This window comes from Silurus aristotelis (assembly GCF_946808225.1).
Source record: "Silurus aristotelis genome assembly, chromosome: 23".
NCBI lineage: Eukaryota > Metazoa > Chordata > Actinopteri > Siluriformes > Siluridae > Silurus > Silurus aristotelis.
The window spans coordinates 13,228,879-13,241,476 of NC_139596.1; the positions used below are offsets into that span (position 1 = coordinate 13,228,879).

At 37.0% G+C, this 12,598-nt stretch overlaps 1 protein-coding gene across 8 annotated transcripts in view; it reads right to left on the reverse strand.

Annotated features, from left to right (window-relative positions):
• ankrd31 (ankyrin repeat domain 31) overlaps positions 1 to 12,598 on the reverse strand; it is a 22,184-nt gene continuing 9,586 nt past the window's right edge. For 3 of the 8 annotated variants that reach the window (XM_083526620.1, XM_083526616.1, XM_083526613.1), the window contains exons 10-21: positions 5,849 to 5,957; positions 5,461 to 5,688; positions 4,823 to 4,887; positions 3,136 to 4,720; positions 2,882 to 3,040; positions 2,658 to 2,800; positions 2,243 to 2,441; positions 2,041 to 2,135; positions 1,832 to 1,961; positions 1,314 to 1,405; positions 1,168 to 1,231; positions 1 to 229 (exon numbers count right to left, since the gene is read on the reverse strand). In XM_083526620.1, the coding sequence (XP_083382746.1) occupies positions 99 to 229; positions 1,168 to 1,231; positions 1,314 to 1,405; positions 1,832 to 1,961; positions 2,041 to 2,135; positions 2,243 to 2,441; positions 2,658 to 2,800; positions 2,882 to 3,040; positions 3,136 to 4,720; positions 4,823 to 4,887; positions 5,461 to 5,688; positions 5,849 to 5,957 (3,000 nt within the window). In that variant the 3' untranslated portion in view covers positions 1 to 98. The remainder of the gene's footprint in view (positions 230 to 1,167; positions 1,232 to 1,313; positions 1,406 to 1,831; positions 1,962 to 2,040; positions 2,136 to 2,242; positions 2,442 to 2,657; positions 2,801 to 2,881; positions 3,041 to 3,135; positions 4,721 to 4,822; positions 4,888 to 5,460; positions 5,689 to 5,848; positions 5,958 to 12,598) is intronic. The other 5 variants (XM_083526614.1, XM_083526619.1, XM_083526615.1 and 2 more) reach the window with 5 other exon arrangements.

Below are 12,598 nucleotides of genomic sequence, written 5' to 3' on the forward strand. Positions count from 1 at the left end.
TTGCATATCAGTCAAGGTTTTTAGGTGATTGTAAACTTTCTCTTGCCAGTTCAACAAAATAAAATAAGTTTCCAATAATCCCTATCAAGAACATCATTTCAGAAGTCCCAGTCGTTATTGTTCAGGAAGGAATTCCAGAATCTGTCCATCAAGAAGGAAGGCAGGAGCTCTTCATTACTGATCAGTCGGATGGAAGTGATGCTCATATGAGTTTCTTTTCTGAATTCTCCTGTAATAAATAATACAATTTACAGCAAGGTAACGTTTATAAATCGGCATACCGTATTAATATTTAATATAGCTTCTTCAAGCATTTGTAGTGCCATAAGGCAAGCTTTCGGGCTTTTCTTTGTTAAATCACAAACATTTTATAATATTTCTGATTTAACAAAGAAAAGCCCGAAAAGCTTGCCTTATGGCACTACAAATGCTTGAAGAATTCAGACTACATAAAATAGTAAAAAAAAGGCAACGCCAGGTTAGTTAATAGTCATTTTTTTCTTTAAGATCAATTTGTTGATCAACTCAAGTCTTACATCCCTTATTCATCAGCTCCTGCAGTTACACGATGATATTTCTTCAGTGATAAAAGTAAACCCTTTATTAGGTTATGAGACAGAAAGAAATACCCTGAAACTGACTCTATGGACAGTCTTGTGGAGTACATGGCAACTTGTGGACAGGCAAAGTAGACAAGACTGAAAATGTAAAGCAGGGTGCTACAACCCAAATTCAAATCATAAAGACACTACTATATTCTGTCTATATGACAGATTAAAGACTTGAAAGACTTGTTTTGGATCTCGTCCATGTACACCTAATCTGACACCAACAACAGCATATGGTATAAGCAAACATTGTTTTCTCACACTGCTAGTTCCACCTTATCAACGTTAACTGTTATTAACTCTCCCTATCAGTTGAAAACAAGAAACCAGATATGTCTTTTCTTCCCTGTTTTGTAGTTCTCAATGCTGTATGTTTACCAGTAAATAAGCATAATTTATTCAACTAGTGTCTGCTTTCAAGACTTAAGAGTTACCTACACAACAACTGTTAACTAGGTTTACATTTCATTGTGTTAGCAGAATTATCAGAGAATTTAAAAACTAAAAAATTAATAATGAAAGAATAAATTAATTATCCAAACAGATCCCAGACTGATACCTGTCTGCTTCGGTTCCACTTTTTCAGATGTTGCATTTGTAGTTTGGGACAAAGCACTTTTCTGCTAAAATGATTAAAATCGATTAATGATTAAATCATTATAACAATTTACATTTTTAAATCCGCTATTAATACACATTACATACTAAATTGGGTGCAGAACCAGTACTGCTTGCTGTAATGTTCCTCTTATTATATTTCCTAAAGGAGCCAGTTGGTCTCCTGTGAACCTGATTATCTGGAAAAGAAACTGAAATTTAGCAAAACTAAAAAAATACATTTTGCAATACAATGATTATAATGCTTGAATATTAGCATATAATAGTGCCTTTCTTTTACAATTTATAAGAATTTGATCATCTTTTGGACTTTAACAGTTGACATGCTAAAAAAACGATGTTTTCTTGCATAAAGTGCTACCTTGCAACTCTAAAGCACAAGCTAGAGTGGTGTCAAGTACCCTTGACGCTGATCTGCCACTACACAGTCTCTAGGTGCATACAATGCCACGAATGTTGGAGAACTGACAGGACAATGACTGAAATTAAACTAAGCCACCTTCCTGTTTTCCTGAGGTATTTTTTTTACAAATACATGTGAGCTATTACTACTGTATGTCAATGACATTTCACTTTTCTTTATTGCGTATATGCTGCAGAATTACTCAGAAGGTTGGGCAGTAGCAAAGATGTCCGATTTTGTTGGCTCTCATTACAAAAAAGCTGTGTCTTCTTTGATGGTGCTTCTACTTCTTCAGGGGTTGCTCTCATGGCTCTGGACTGATCACACACAAGCTAGAAATGATAAAAAAAAAAAAGTAAATCATTATAATCAATTAAATGATTGTAGCTGTAATAATTAAATATTACATACAGAACTGCAATGTGCAGATCCAGCACTGCTTCCTGCAATGTTCCTTGTATTATCTCTCCTGAAGCAGGAAGGAGGCGGTCTGTGAACTGTATTATCTGAAAACACAATTTATTATGAATGTATTTCCGTAAAACTGATTGAAAACGAGAGGTCATTCACAGCTGAACTCACACTGCTCATTTTTCTGGGAGAACTATATTACCGTGCCGTATTTGTTCATGGTGCAAAATTTCAGACTCTAGTTTGGACGTGTCAGATGGTTGCTCAGCTACAACAGGAGTTCCTCTAAATGTCAGGAGCAGCTCTCTGATGATTTCATGTTTTGCAAGATCCAGTGCACTTTGTCCAAGTGAGTTCTTATCATGAGGATTTGAGCCGTACTGAAGAAGATGCTTTACAACCTATGAAATTATGGATTTTGAAGGCAGTCACCTTTAAATCTGAGCCAAGTATGGAAAAGATTTACATAGGGAAATGTGTGTTGATAAAAAACAAAGTTGTCTTTAGGAAAGACCAAGACATTGGCAACGTGAAAATTCTTCCAGATACTGTATATCTGTCCAGATACTTTAATTGCAACTAACAATGGCAAAAATTTCATCCAAACAATATTTCACCTTGTATTTACCGCATATGACAGCATCATGGAGAGGAGTGACTCCTTTCAGCCCCCTGCTAGATACATTTGCACCCGCACGCAAAAGTTCCTCCACCACATCTGGACAACCTTTAACAGTGGCCTCATGTAGAGCTGTCCAACCTGACAAACCAACAGGAGTTATTGCAAGAACATTTTCAACACCCTTTTTTTTTTTGCATTGTTAATTAAATTTTTTCGGACCTGCATTGTCAGCAGTATTGACGTTTATTCCAGCTTTAATGAGCCTTTTAACCTCTAGTAGGTCTCCTTTTTTGCAGGCTCGATGGAGTAAAGTCTCTCCCAAATAATTACTTTGGTGGATGTTTCTCTGGGTTAGGTTTATAACTGGCTTTGAGGCTATTTAGGAAGATAATGTGTATAAATATATAGGCACAATATACAGGTGCTAGCATTAAAATATTTAGCTTGCATGACTTTCGTTAAGAACATCTTACCTGCATTACGCACACCATCATGTTTAGTTTGCTTGCTGAATCTATGTTTGGATTGCCTCTTTTTGCGCTGGCACGTTTTAGCAGCGTATGAGGCCTTTTCATTTTCCACTGCTTTCTGAAAACCATCTTGTCCTGCACTTTCTGTAACTTGATTGTTATCTGGTGTTGGAAGTAAACATAAGGGCTTCTGGGACAAGTCTGTCAACATGCTGACAGAGCTCTCGGTGCTCAATGGATCAGTTGTGTTCTCTGTTGGTTCTCCCCTGCTATGCTCCTTACTAGTTTTACACGAGTCATTCTGCTTGTCCTGACTTAATCCCTCGGAAGAGATGACTACTGGGGCTGGATTTAACCCTGCTCGAATTGTCATACCCTCTCTATCATTGTCAGAACTCTTTATCTGTTCCTGCTCTTCAATCATTGTGCTGTCAGAATCTGCAGAACTTTTAGCATCATCATTTTTGACAGCAGCATTATCATCTATGGCACACAGCAACAAGACTGGAGGCATATTATCATCTGTGGAAATCTTTCTACTACTCTTTATATTGCTTTCATCATCTTTCTGGCTTTTACTACTTGGTGTGCTCGTTAAAAGTTGTTTGCCCTCGCATATAGGACTAGTTTGCATTTCTAAGGGACTGGTTAGAGTGGTGTCAAGTACCCTTGACAGTGATCTGCCACCGCACAGCCTCTTATTGCATACAATGCCCTGAATGTCTGCAGAACTGACACTGGGGCAGTGACTGAAACTAGACAAGGTTACTTTATCTTCATGTTTTTGCTGAAGTTGTTTGATGGATTCATCTGGATCATTACTTAGACACTGAAGTCCTGAAGTGAGTATGTTTCCATTAGGTCCTACAAGCAGGTCTCCATATGCAAGGCTGTTTAGGGTGGATATAATGGTTTGAGGCCATTTTGAGGCAACACCATTACTGTCATTGGCAGGCAATAATAAAGAAGTTTGTTTTTGTTGGCTTTCTTCTTTACAATTTATATGGGTTGTGTCTGTTTTCTTTAATGTGGGCTGAACCGAATGAAGTTTTAGCTGCTCTTTAATAGGTTCTACCCGCACTATCATCTTTAAACCTATCTGAGGCTCAGGACTACAGGTAAGTCCATAGTCATGAATTAGCCCTATAAGCAGAGACTGAGATTCAGAAGATTCATCTGAGGGTAAAGATTGCTCAGCTGCACATGATTCACTGACTTCAGTTTGACAGGAGCTCAGTACTGGAATACTACATTCCTGATACATGTTGCTTTGAGCCTGGAGAGCAGGCCTGGAAGAGGGATTCTTACACAATTTTTTGTTCAGTGGAGAAGCTCCATTAGTCATGCTGCTATTTTCTGTGTTTACGACTGAGATGCTGTTCAGGTCAAAGTTGAGCAAGTAATCTAAAAAGTTTTGATCGTTCCCCATTTTCCTTCTTCTCATCTTTTTTTTGCCAACTCCAGAATTACTTTCCTCCAGATGATCAGTTTTATGATTCTCTTTCGAACCAACCAAAATATTATCTGTGGTCTCTCTGCATGAATCTTTCCATTGATTTAGGTTTGTTTTGGGACCCAAAACCAAACTCTGTAATGTAGATTTACATATAAAACTATTACAGTAAAATAAATTGAAAAAACAAATTAGCCTGCTCTATTGTTAATAATATTTTATCAATACTTTTATTACCTGATGTTCAAGAAGCTCCTCATTTAAGCTGTTTTCATTTTCCCTGACTGCTGCACCATCTACTCCTAAAAAATCATGAACATTTTCAAATAAAACCGAATATTTTTAACCAATATGTTCTAATAAAACCAAATCTGTTTCTTAAACCTAAAAGCAAAAACACAGAAACCAAAAGCACACTTCTAATCACTTTGGTCAAATTAGATTATAGCTGTGTGAATTTGGCAGCTTTCCAGTCTGTTCGAAATGTAGATTTTTAAAGGCAACTAACAAGATTGCTAAGCTGGCACAAGTTTTATTGCTTTCCTAATTTAATTTATTGTATTTGTGTAAAAAAAAAAAAAAAACAATTATCTTGAACACTGAACATATATTTTGCAACTTGTATGTACAGAAATGACAGCATGCATCATGTGAAATGGCAGCTAAATCTGACCCTAGCAAATGATAAAGCTAACACAAATGCATAATCGTATCCTATGCTGTTTTGCTATCTTATTTAAATCATTGAAAACGTTTTAACAACAACCCTGAAAACGAACAAATGCACATTCACATAAACAACCCACTGCAATATGTTATTTCTACAAATGTAGACATTGGTTACAGATGTCAGAGGCAGTTCTTATCATACTAACGGTTTATAGCTCCCAAGAAATCCTGAGTAGCACTTAAAGCCCAGTGTTCAGGTGATGATGACCGAGTCTCTGTGTAATCCACAGTGATATCGCTATCATGATCACTGTCTGGACAAGACATAGTGTCACAGCCCATAGACTCTCGCTCTTGAACAGCTAAGGAGGCATCAATATCTGAGTCTTTTGTCTGGTCTCTTAGTTGAGGCAAAGTTTGACCCGATTGTCTTTCTAAGAAATAAGGGAGAAATAAGAAGAGGGAATAGTAAAGTGACAAATGTTTTCTCAGAGACGTTAATCCCACATAATTATTATAAATCAGTCTCCGACTCTTGCATAATTAATGCTTGTGTAATATCCTATTTGCCATTTCCACAGTGTATCTGCATACCTTCAGAATGTGCAGAGGAACTGGCATGTACTTTTGCTGAATCCTCTGAGTCTGGACAAACAGTTTGACAAACTTCAGCTGCATCTACTGCAGGAGACTGTCTTGTCCTCTGAGTATCACAAAACAACATTAGGATACAATCCTGTGCCAGGGTTTAAAAGTAGCAGAAATTCCTTTTGACTAACAAATGATTTTAATTATACAGGTTTTTATTGCTCAAAATGTGTTTAAAAAATTCCCCACTCACACTTACACTGAGTGTGGGAGCACGGATAACAGCCTACATTGCTATAGTGAGAGCATGTGTTTGTTTTATTGCCATGTTCTGATTCATGTCTTGTCTGTTCCCATATCCTCTCACTGCTCCTCTTATCGTCTTTCTTGTGTTTCCTGATTATTTTGACCCGTTTTCAGATTTTCCTTGAATTACTTAGAGCATTAAGCCCTTGTGTGTTTGTTCAAGCAAAAAGGAATGTTCAACGTTTTCACTGGACCTTGCAGAGTTGTTTCTGTGATTTTCTGTTTTTTTTTTTTTTTTATCTGGATCTTGTTTCCTGTTTCTCATGCGCTGCCTTTGCCTAATACAATCCTGTTTTTGACCCTAACTTTGGATTTGCCTCTCAAATCAAACACCTTTTACTGCATTTGCATTGGTCTTTGTTCTCCATACATGACAGATCCCAATTGTTTATATCGTAACCAGAAAGTTTAAGTCTGTTTATATAATACGAGGATACTGAGATTACTCATTGATACTCTTATTCCTACACTGAATACTGAATAATGCAATGTTTAAAATGAAATGGAAAGGATCCTTGGTCGAAGGCCCGGTATCACCAAGATGCCACTTTTGGGCAAGGCCCTTAACCTTCTGTGCTCCAGGGGTCCATTGCTGACTCTTTTTTTGAACCAAGCCTCCGATCCAGCTGGCATATGCAAACAAAAATATTTCACTGTGATATAATGTATATGTGACAACTAAAGGCTATTCTATTCTATTCTATTCTATTGCTCATTAAACATTATATACATGATACATGATTTGTGTATATAGTAAGCTACAATAGCAATGGAACCAAGTTACCCGAATTTTCACAGACATTACAGCCTTTCAAAAATATTTTCCAAAGCTGGATCGCTCCAGAACAATTTGTAGAGGAAATTTGATATTGCTATAATTATAAAGGTTTAGTAAGTCAATAACAAGTTTATTATTATAAAGCCTGGCTAAATAACATTGCTACTTTTGGATCATACAAAGCACTCTGCAATGGAAAATACATGACATATGGTATGGTAATACCCCCAAAGTCCATGTATACAATCATAAAGTGTTATTACCTATTTATCTGGCACTAAATATATAGCTGAAATATAGCTAATATTGCATTTCATTGGTTAAGAGCCCTGAGCCATAATTAAGTTAATTTATAGAAGGTTCATTTGAGATGAGCAGCCCAGCACATCTGTAGACCATGGTACCTAGACAAAGGAAGATATGCAGTTGATCTGAGGATTAAATGGCCACAGTCCAGGTTAAATAATACAATCGGTGATATGTTCTGCAAGCTCACCTTCATTGAAAACAGATTATTGGGGCAAATTAAAGGGTGAGGAGGCATGTATTTACACAAATCCAAAATGAATGTACTGTACTGTGAGAAATATTACAATCTGTTACATTTCAGATTTAACCTCCCTCGGATATAATAATAATAACAACCTCCACTATTCTGGGATGGCTTTTCATCAGATTATGGAATGTGGCTATGGGGATTTGTGCTCATTCATCCTCAACAGGCACTGATGTTAAAAGAGGAGGCCTGGGAATCAGTCTGTATTACAATTCCTCCATCTGACAAGCCATGTCTTTGTGAAACTCGGGTAAGATCCACATATGGGTCTGACGGTCACATGTCCACAAACCTTTTGGCCATACAGTGTAGGATGACTTAATGTAATGAAACCTTATGCAAATATCACATTTGAATTGTATTGAATGAAGTTTGTGGTATCCTGAAATTGGTTCCAACCAAATTTAAATAAATGGACCGAACATTGTACAGGAATCTCTTTGCCCTTTTGTTGCATGTAGAAATAAACCTATAAGGCTACAGAAAATGCAGAGTCTGAAGTGTGAAGAAAATTTTGCATCTTTTGATGGATATGTTGTCCCAGCAGGCTGTCCCAGATCTGGGTTACTACTTCTGGGTGCTGATAACAAAAAACAGGTTGTCCAATGCACTACAGTAAAGCTACTGTAAGATGAGATGTTTGTGCTCAGTGAGGCTAACCTAGTATGGGCCTGCCTAAGTAAATTTCATGCAAAGTACAGCTGCTTGACCTTGCCATGCCCTAGTAGTTGTTACAGCTGATCGAGCTGTGTGATACTTGGAGGAGACAGAAACCAAATTAGTGAGGAGATATGATGATTAGCCATCAAGAGAGAAGAACACTATTCCTTTCTTCTGTGTACTGGCCCTGAAAGACAGTGTAATATATGATATCTGAATCAGTAATCAGACAGCTGAAGAAGTTCAATATGAGCCTGATAGCCTCAGAAATATACAGTGCAGCAAATGCAAGCTGGAAAAAGCACTATAGAAAGAATGTGGTGAGTCAAACATAGGTTAGTGCTAATAAGAGAAAATGGTTCAAGGCTAATGGCTTCCTCTGAGCTCTGCAGCTTTCTATTAAACATACTCACAACGAGAGAAGGCTTTAAGAAGAGACTATACCAAGCTTTGGAGAGCAGGATGCCTGTCAGTTAAGTGTAATCACAAGTGGATAAATCTATATTGTAGAGGTCTGACGATATGATGCAATATGAAGACAGAAATAAATATATATGCAGTATAGATATGTTTAATTAAAATACTGTTTAAATCATGGCATTGCTTTACTTAGGTGGATATTTTCGGATTATGTGTGCAAAGAGGTCCTGGTGAATTTCACAAATTCTGACGATTAGGAGAGAAACAACATGTTTTAAAAATGTAAATGTTAAATAAATTGTCATTTTCTTTGCATCAACAGGCGTAATCGCGTTTCCAAAATGTCATCTAACAGCTGAAATAGTCGTAAAGATGAAAAGGTAAAGTAACGGTGATGCTAAAAAAAAAAAAGCGTAAAAATAGATAAATAACAAAGACAAAAGAAAAGTTTTAATCATCAACAAGTGGACTCAGATCAGACATGCAGATTTAAAACAAAGCAGCAAAATACCAACCAATCATTACAGATTCCTTTAATTTGCCACCTATCTGTATGTAAGAACCAAAGCATAAAGCGAATTAATAAACTAATTGTTTTAAGAAATGTGGTAAACATGGTATTTATATACAAAAGGGCAATAATTTAATTTGATTAAACAATTTTGGTGCATCACACCATTAAACGTATAAATCAATTCTCTGCCACCTACAGTATCTCACAAAAATTAGTCTTCTCAAGGGACAATATTATAGAAATTAAACTTCACAGCTTGTATATCAGTACAGATTTACTGTCGTCTGAAAATAATTAAACATACATCCATTTTTAAATAACTGGCAACAAAAGTGAGTAGACCCTAAGTGAACACGCCGAAACTGTGTCCAAAGTTTTGTGTGAGCACCATTGTTATCTAGCACAGTGATGTCGAGAAAAATATTCTAATCAACCTTATCTAGCATGTTTTTAATCAAACTAATATTAATCCAACAAATTGACCTAATAATTAGTATAGAACCTATTACAATATACAATAGAAGTAGCTTGATTAAACCTATTCAGCCTATATGTTCATCAAACTCATGTAATCTATATACTCAAAATATAATTAAATTAATAATAATCAGATACTAATAAATAAAGTAGAGTAGGGTCTGACTGGTGTTATGAGTGTGTTATAGAGAGAAAAACAACGTACAAGGCAGACTTAGGCATGTTTATTGGGGAAGAAAAAGAGCTGGTGTGCCTCAGCCGCTGCAGAAGACATAGGCGAGTAATCAGGGTCAGAATCAGGTAAGGTTATGGGAGGAACATAATAATCCTGTGATGGAACTGGAGTAGTAGGAGAATAATTAGTAGGAGAACAACATGAAGGGTAAGGAGAAGATGGTTGGTTTGTTGCAGGAATGAGGGTGTCAACATCAAAGTCTTCATTATAGGTTTCGAGAGAGAAAAGTTGAAATTGACGATACTGCTCCTAAGAGATGTCCCAGAATGTCAGCGAGTTGGAGCTGAATAAAAGAAACCAACAGAGATACGATATAAAAAGGTGAAATCACAATGATTAAAAAAAAAAAAAACATAAAACTTATATGTGCATGTAGCAACAAAAGCTAATAAATGCTATCTTTGTATCCTCGTAAAGCTCAACACACTATGCAACAGTCAGTTCAGAAATTACGAATTAAGTATGACCTAGGTACTAACATAACCAAGTAGAATAATGTAGTTAAACATACACGAATAGACAATCTAAGTAAAATAATATAGCTTGATCTAATAAAAGTAGGATAGCAAACAGCGTTATAAAAAAAAAGAATAAAAGCAAAACACTTACACATTGCAGATGGAGGAAGGAAAAATAGGCTGCAAAATGGTTGTCCACACATAAAAAACTGAGAGTTGGAGGCTGTACAAGAGGGAGTGAAAGTTTTATGCACATTCTTTTCTTAATTAAAACAGAGAAAATGCCGTAAATAAGGGTAACGGAGGGAAACAGGAAACCCAAATTTGTGATCACAGGAAGTGGTGGAGAACCAAGGTGCGAAGATAAGGGACCTGAAAAAAGAAGTTTTTGCTTTTACTCATCCAAGACTGAAGTTTTTCATTGGCTTTTGACGTCTATTTCATTTAACTTTATTAGGTTAAGGGTGCTACATTAGGAATCAACTGAAACAAAGAATTCACCCGTGATGTGTCTGCTCAGAGACGGGTTCTGAGTTCTGACAACTGCTTTAATCCTCCTGGTCATGGAATTCACCACAGCTGCACAGGTTGTTGCTGGGATCCTCCTTCACTCCTCATACATACATTCAGCCATTATTGTGAAAATAGCTGGCACCAGAAGTGAGTACACTCTAAGTGATAACAGCTGTACTTCACGTAACCCTGCAAAGCCACATATCCTTTTCATCATGTTCATGTTTTTGTCTGCTTGACAGGACCATACAAATTTGAGTATTTTTTATTAGAGCAGTTACAATTTTGTGGCAGTTCAACAGACATAGAAGCGGAAGGACCACTTTTCAGTGCAAGGCAATACGCCACACACTGCAACAGGTTGGTTTGCATGGCTGTCATCCCGGAAGGAATCCTCTTCTGAAGCTGGCTAACATGAAAGCCTGCAAGCAGTTTGCCGAAGACAACCTGTCCAAGAGCATGAATTACTGGAACAATGTCCTGTGGTCTGATGAGACAGAAAATCTTGTTTGGCTCAGATGGTGTCCAGCATGTGTGGAGACTCCCTTGTGATGAGAACCAAGAAAATTGTCTTGGTGGTGGTAGCATCATGGTCTGGGGCTGCATGAGTGCTGCTGGTATTGGGGATGCGGGTTCATTGAGGGAACCAAGGATTTCAACATGTACTGTGACATTGTGAAGCAGAACATAATGTCCTCCCTTTTAAAACTGGGCTGAACGGCAGTTTTCTAACATAATAACGACCCCAAACGCACTTTCAAGATGACAACTGCCCTGCTGAGGATGCTGAAGGTAAAGTTGATAGAGTGGCCATGTATGTCTCCAGACCTTAACACTATTAGGCACCTGTGGGGCATCGTCCAGCGAAAGGTGGAGAAGCACTATGTGTCTGACATCCAGCATCTCTGTGATGTTATTATGGAGGAGTGGAAGAGGATCCCAGCAACAACCTGTGCAGCTCTGTTGAATTCCATGACCAGGAGGATTAAGGCAGTGCAAGATATCAGTGGTGCTCACACAGAACTTTGGACACCGTTTTGACATGTTTACTTAGGGTGTACTTACTTTTGTTGACAGTTATTTAAAAATGGCTGTATGTTGAGTTATTTTCCGAGGACAGTAAATCTGTACTGATATACACATTGACTATACTAAAATATATCCAAGTTTCATTTCTATAGTATTGTCCCCTGAGAAGATCTACTAAAATGGTTGCTGAAATGTGTGAGATTTGTACTGCATCTATATGTATACTGCAAATACTGCAGCCATGCTCAGGACAAATATTTACCTGCAATTTTACCTAACAAATCATAACTCATGGTATAAAGCTAACTTGAAAATTCTGCCTCTGGAACATACCCCAGGAAGCACAGCCCTGGCCTGGCTAGGAAACACGCCTAGGCCTACTGCAGAGTTATTGATGGATCTTTTGGAAGCAATAGCAGGAAAGTCTGGCATTCATCCAAACGCTTCTATCACAGCCGACACTAGCTTACACTGCGAAACTGTCAAAGGAAATTAGGCTAATAAAATGCTTCTTTTACTCTTTAAGGAGAAACTGTTTAGCTAAATAGAATGTGGTGTAATTTATCATTCTTCTAAAGATCGATCCCTACTGTAACATCATATTATTTTGAACAGAATATATACAGGCACAAAAAATAAAAGAATAAATATAGTTCTTTAAATGTTTATCTGGCTGTTGGAGAATAAGAGAGCAACTCCATGCCTTATAAACTAAATCAGTGGTGGAAGTGATAGATTTATATATTTATTTTTTTAGATTTAATACATATTTTTGTTTTTATAAAAAAAATTTTTTTTGCTTTCTTGCAT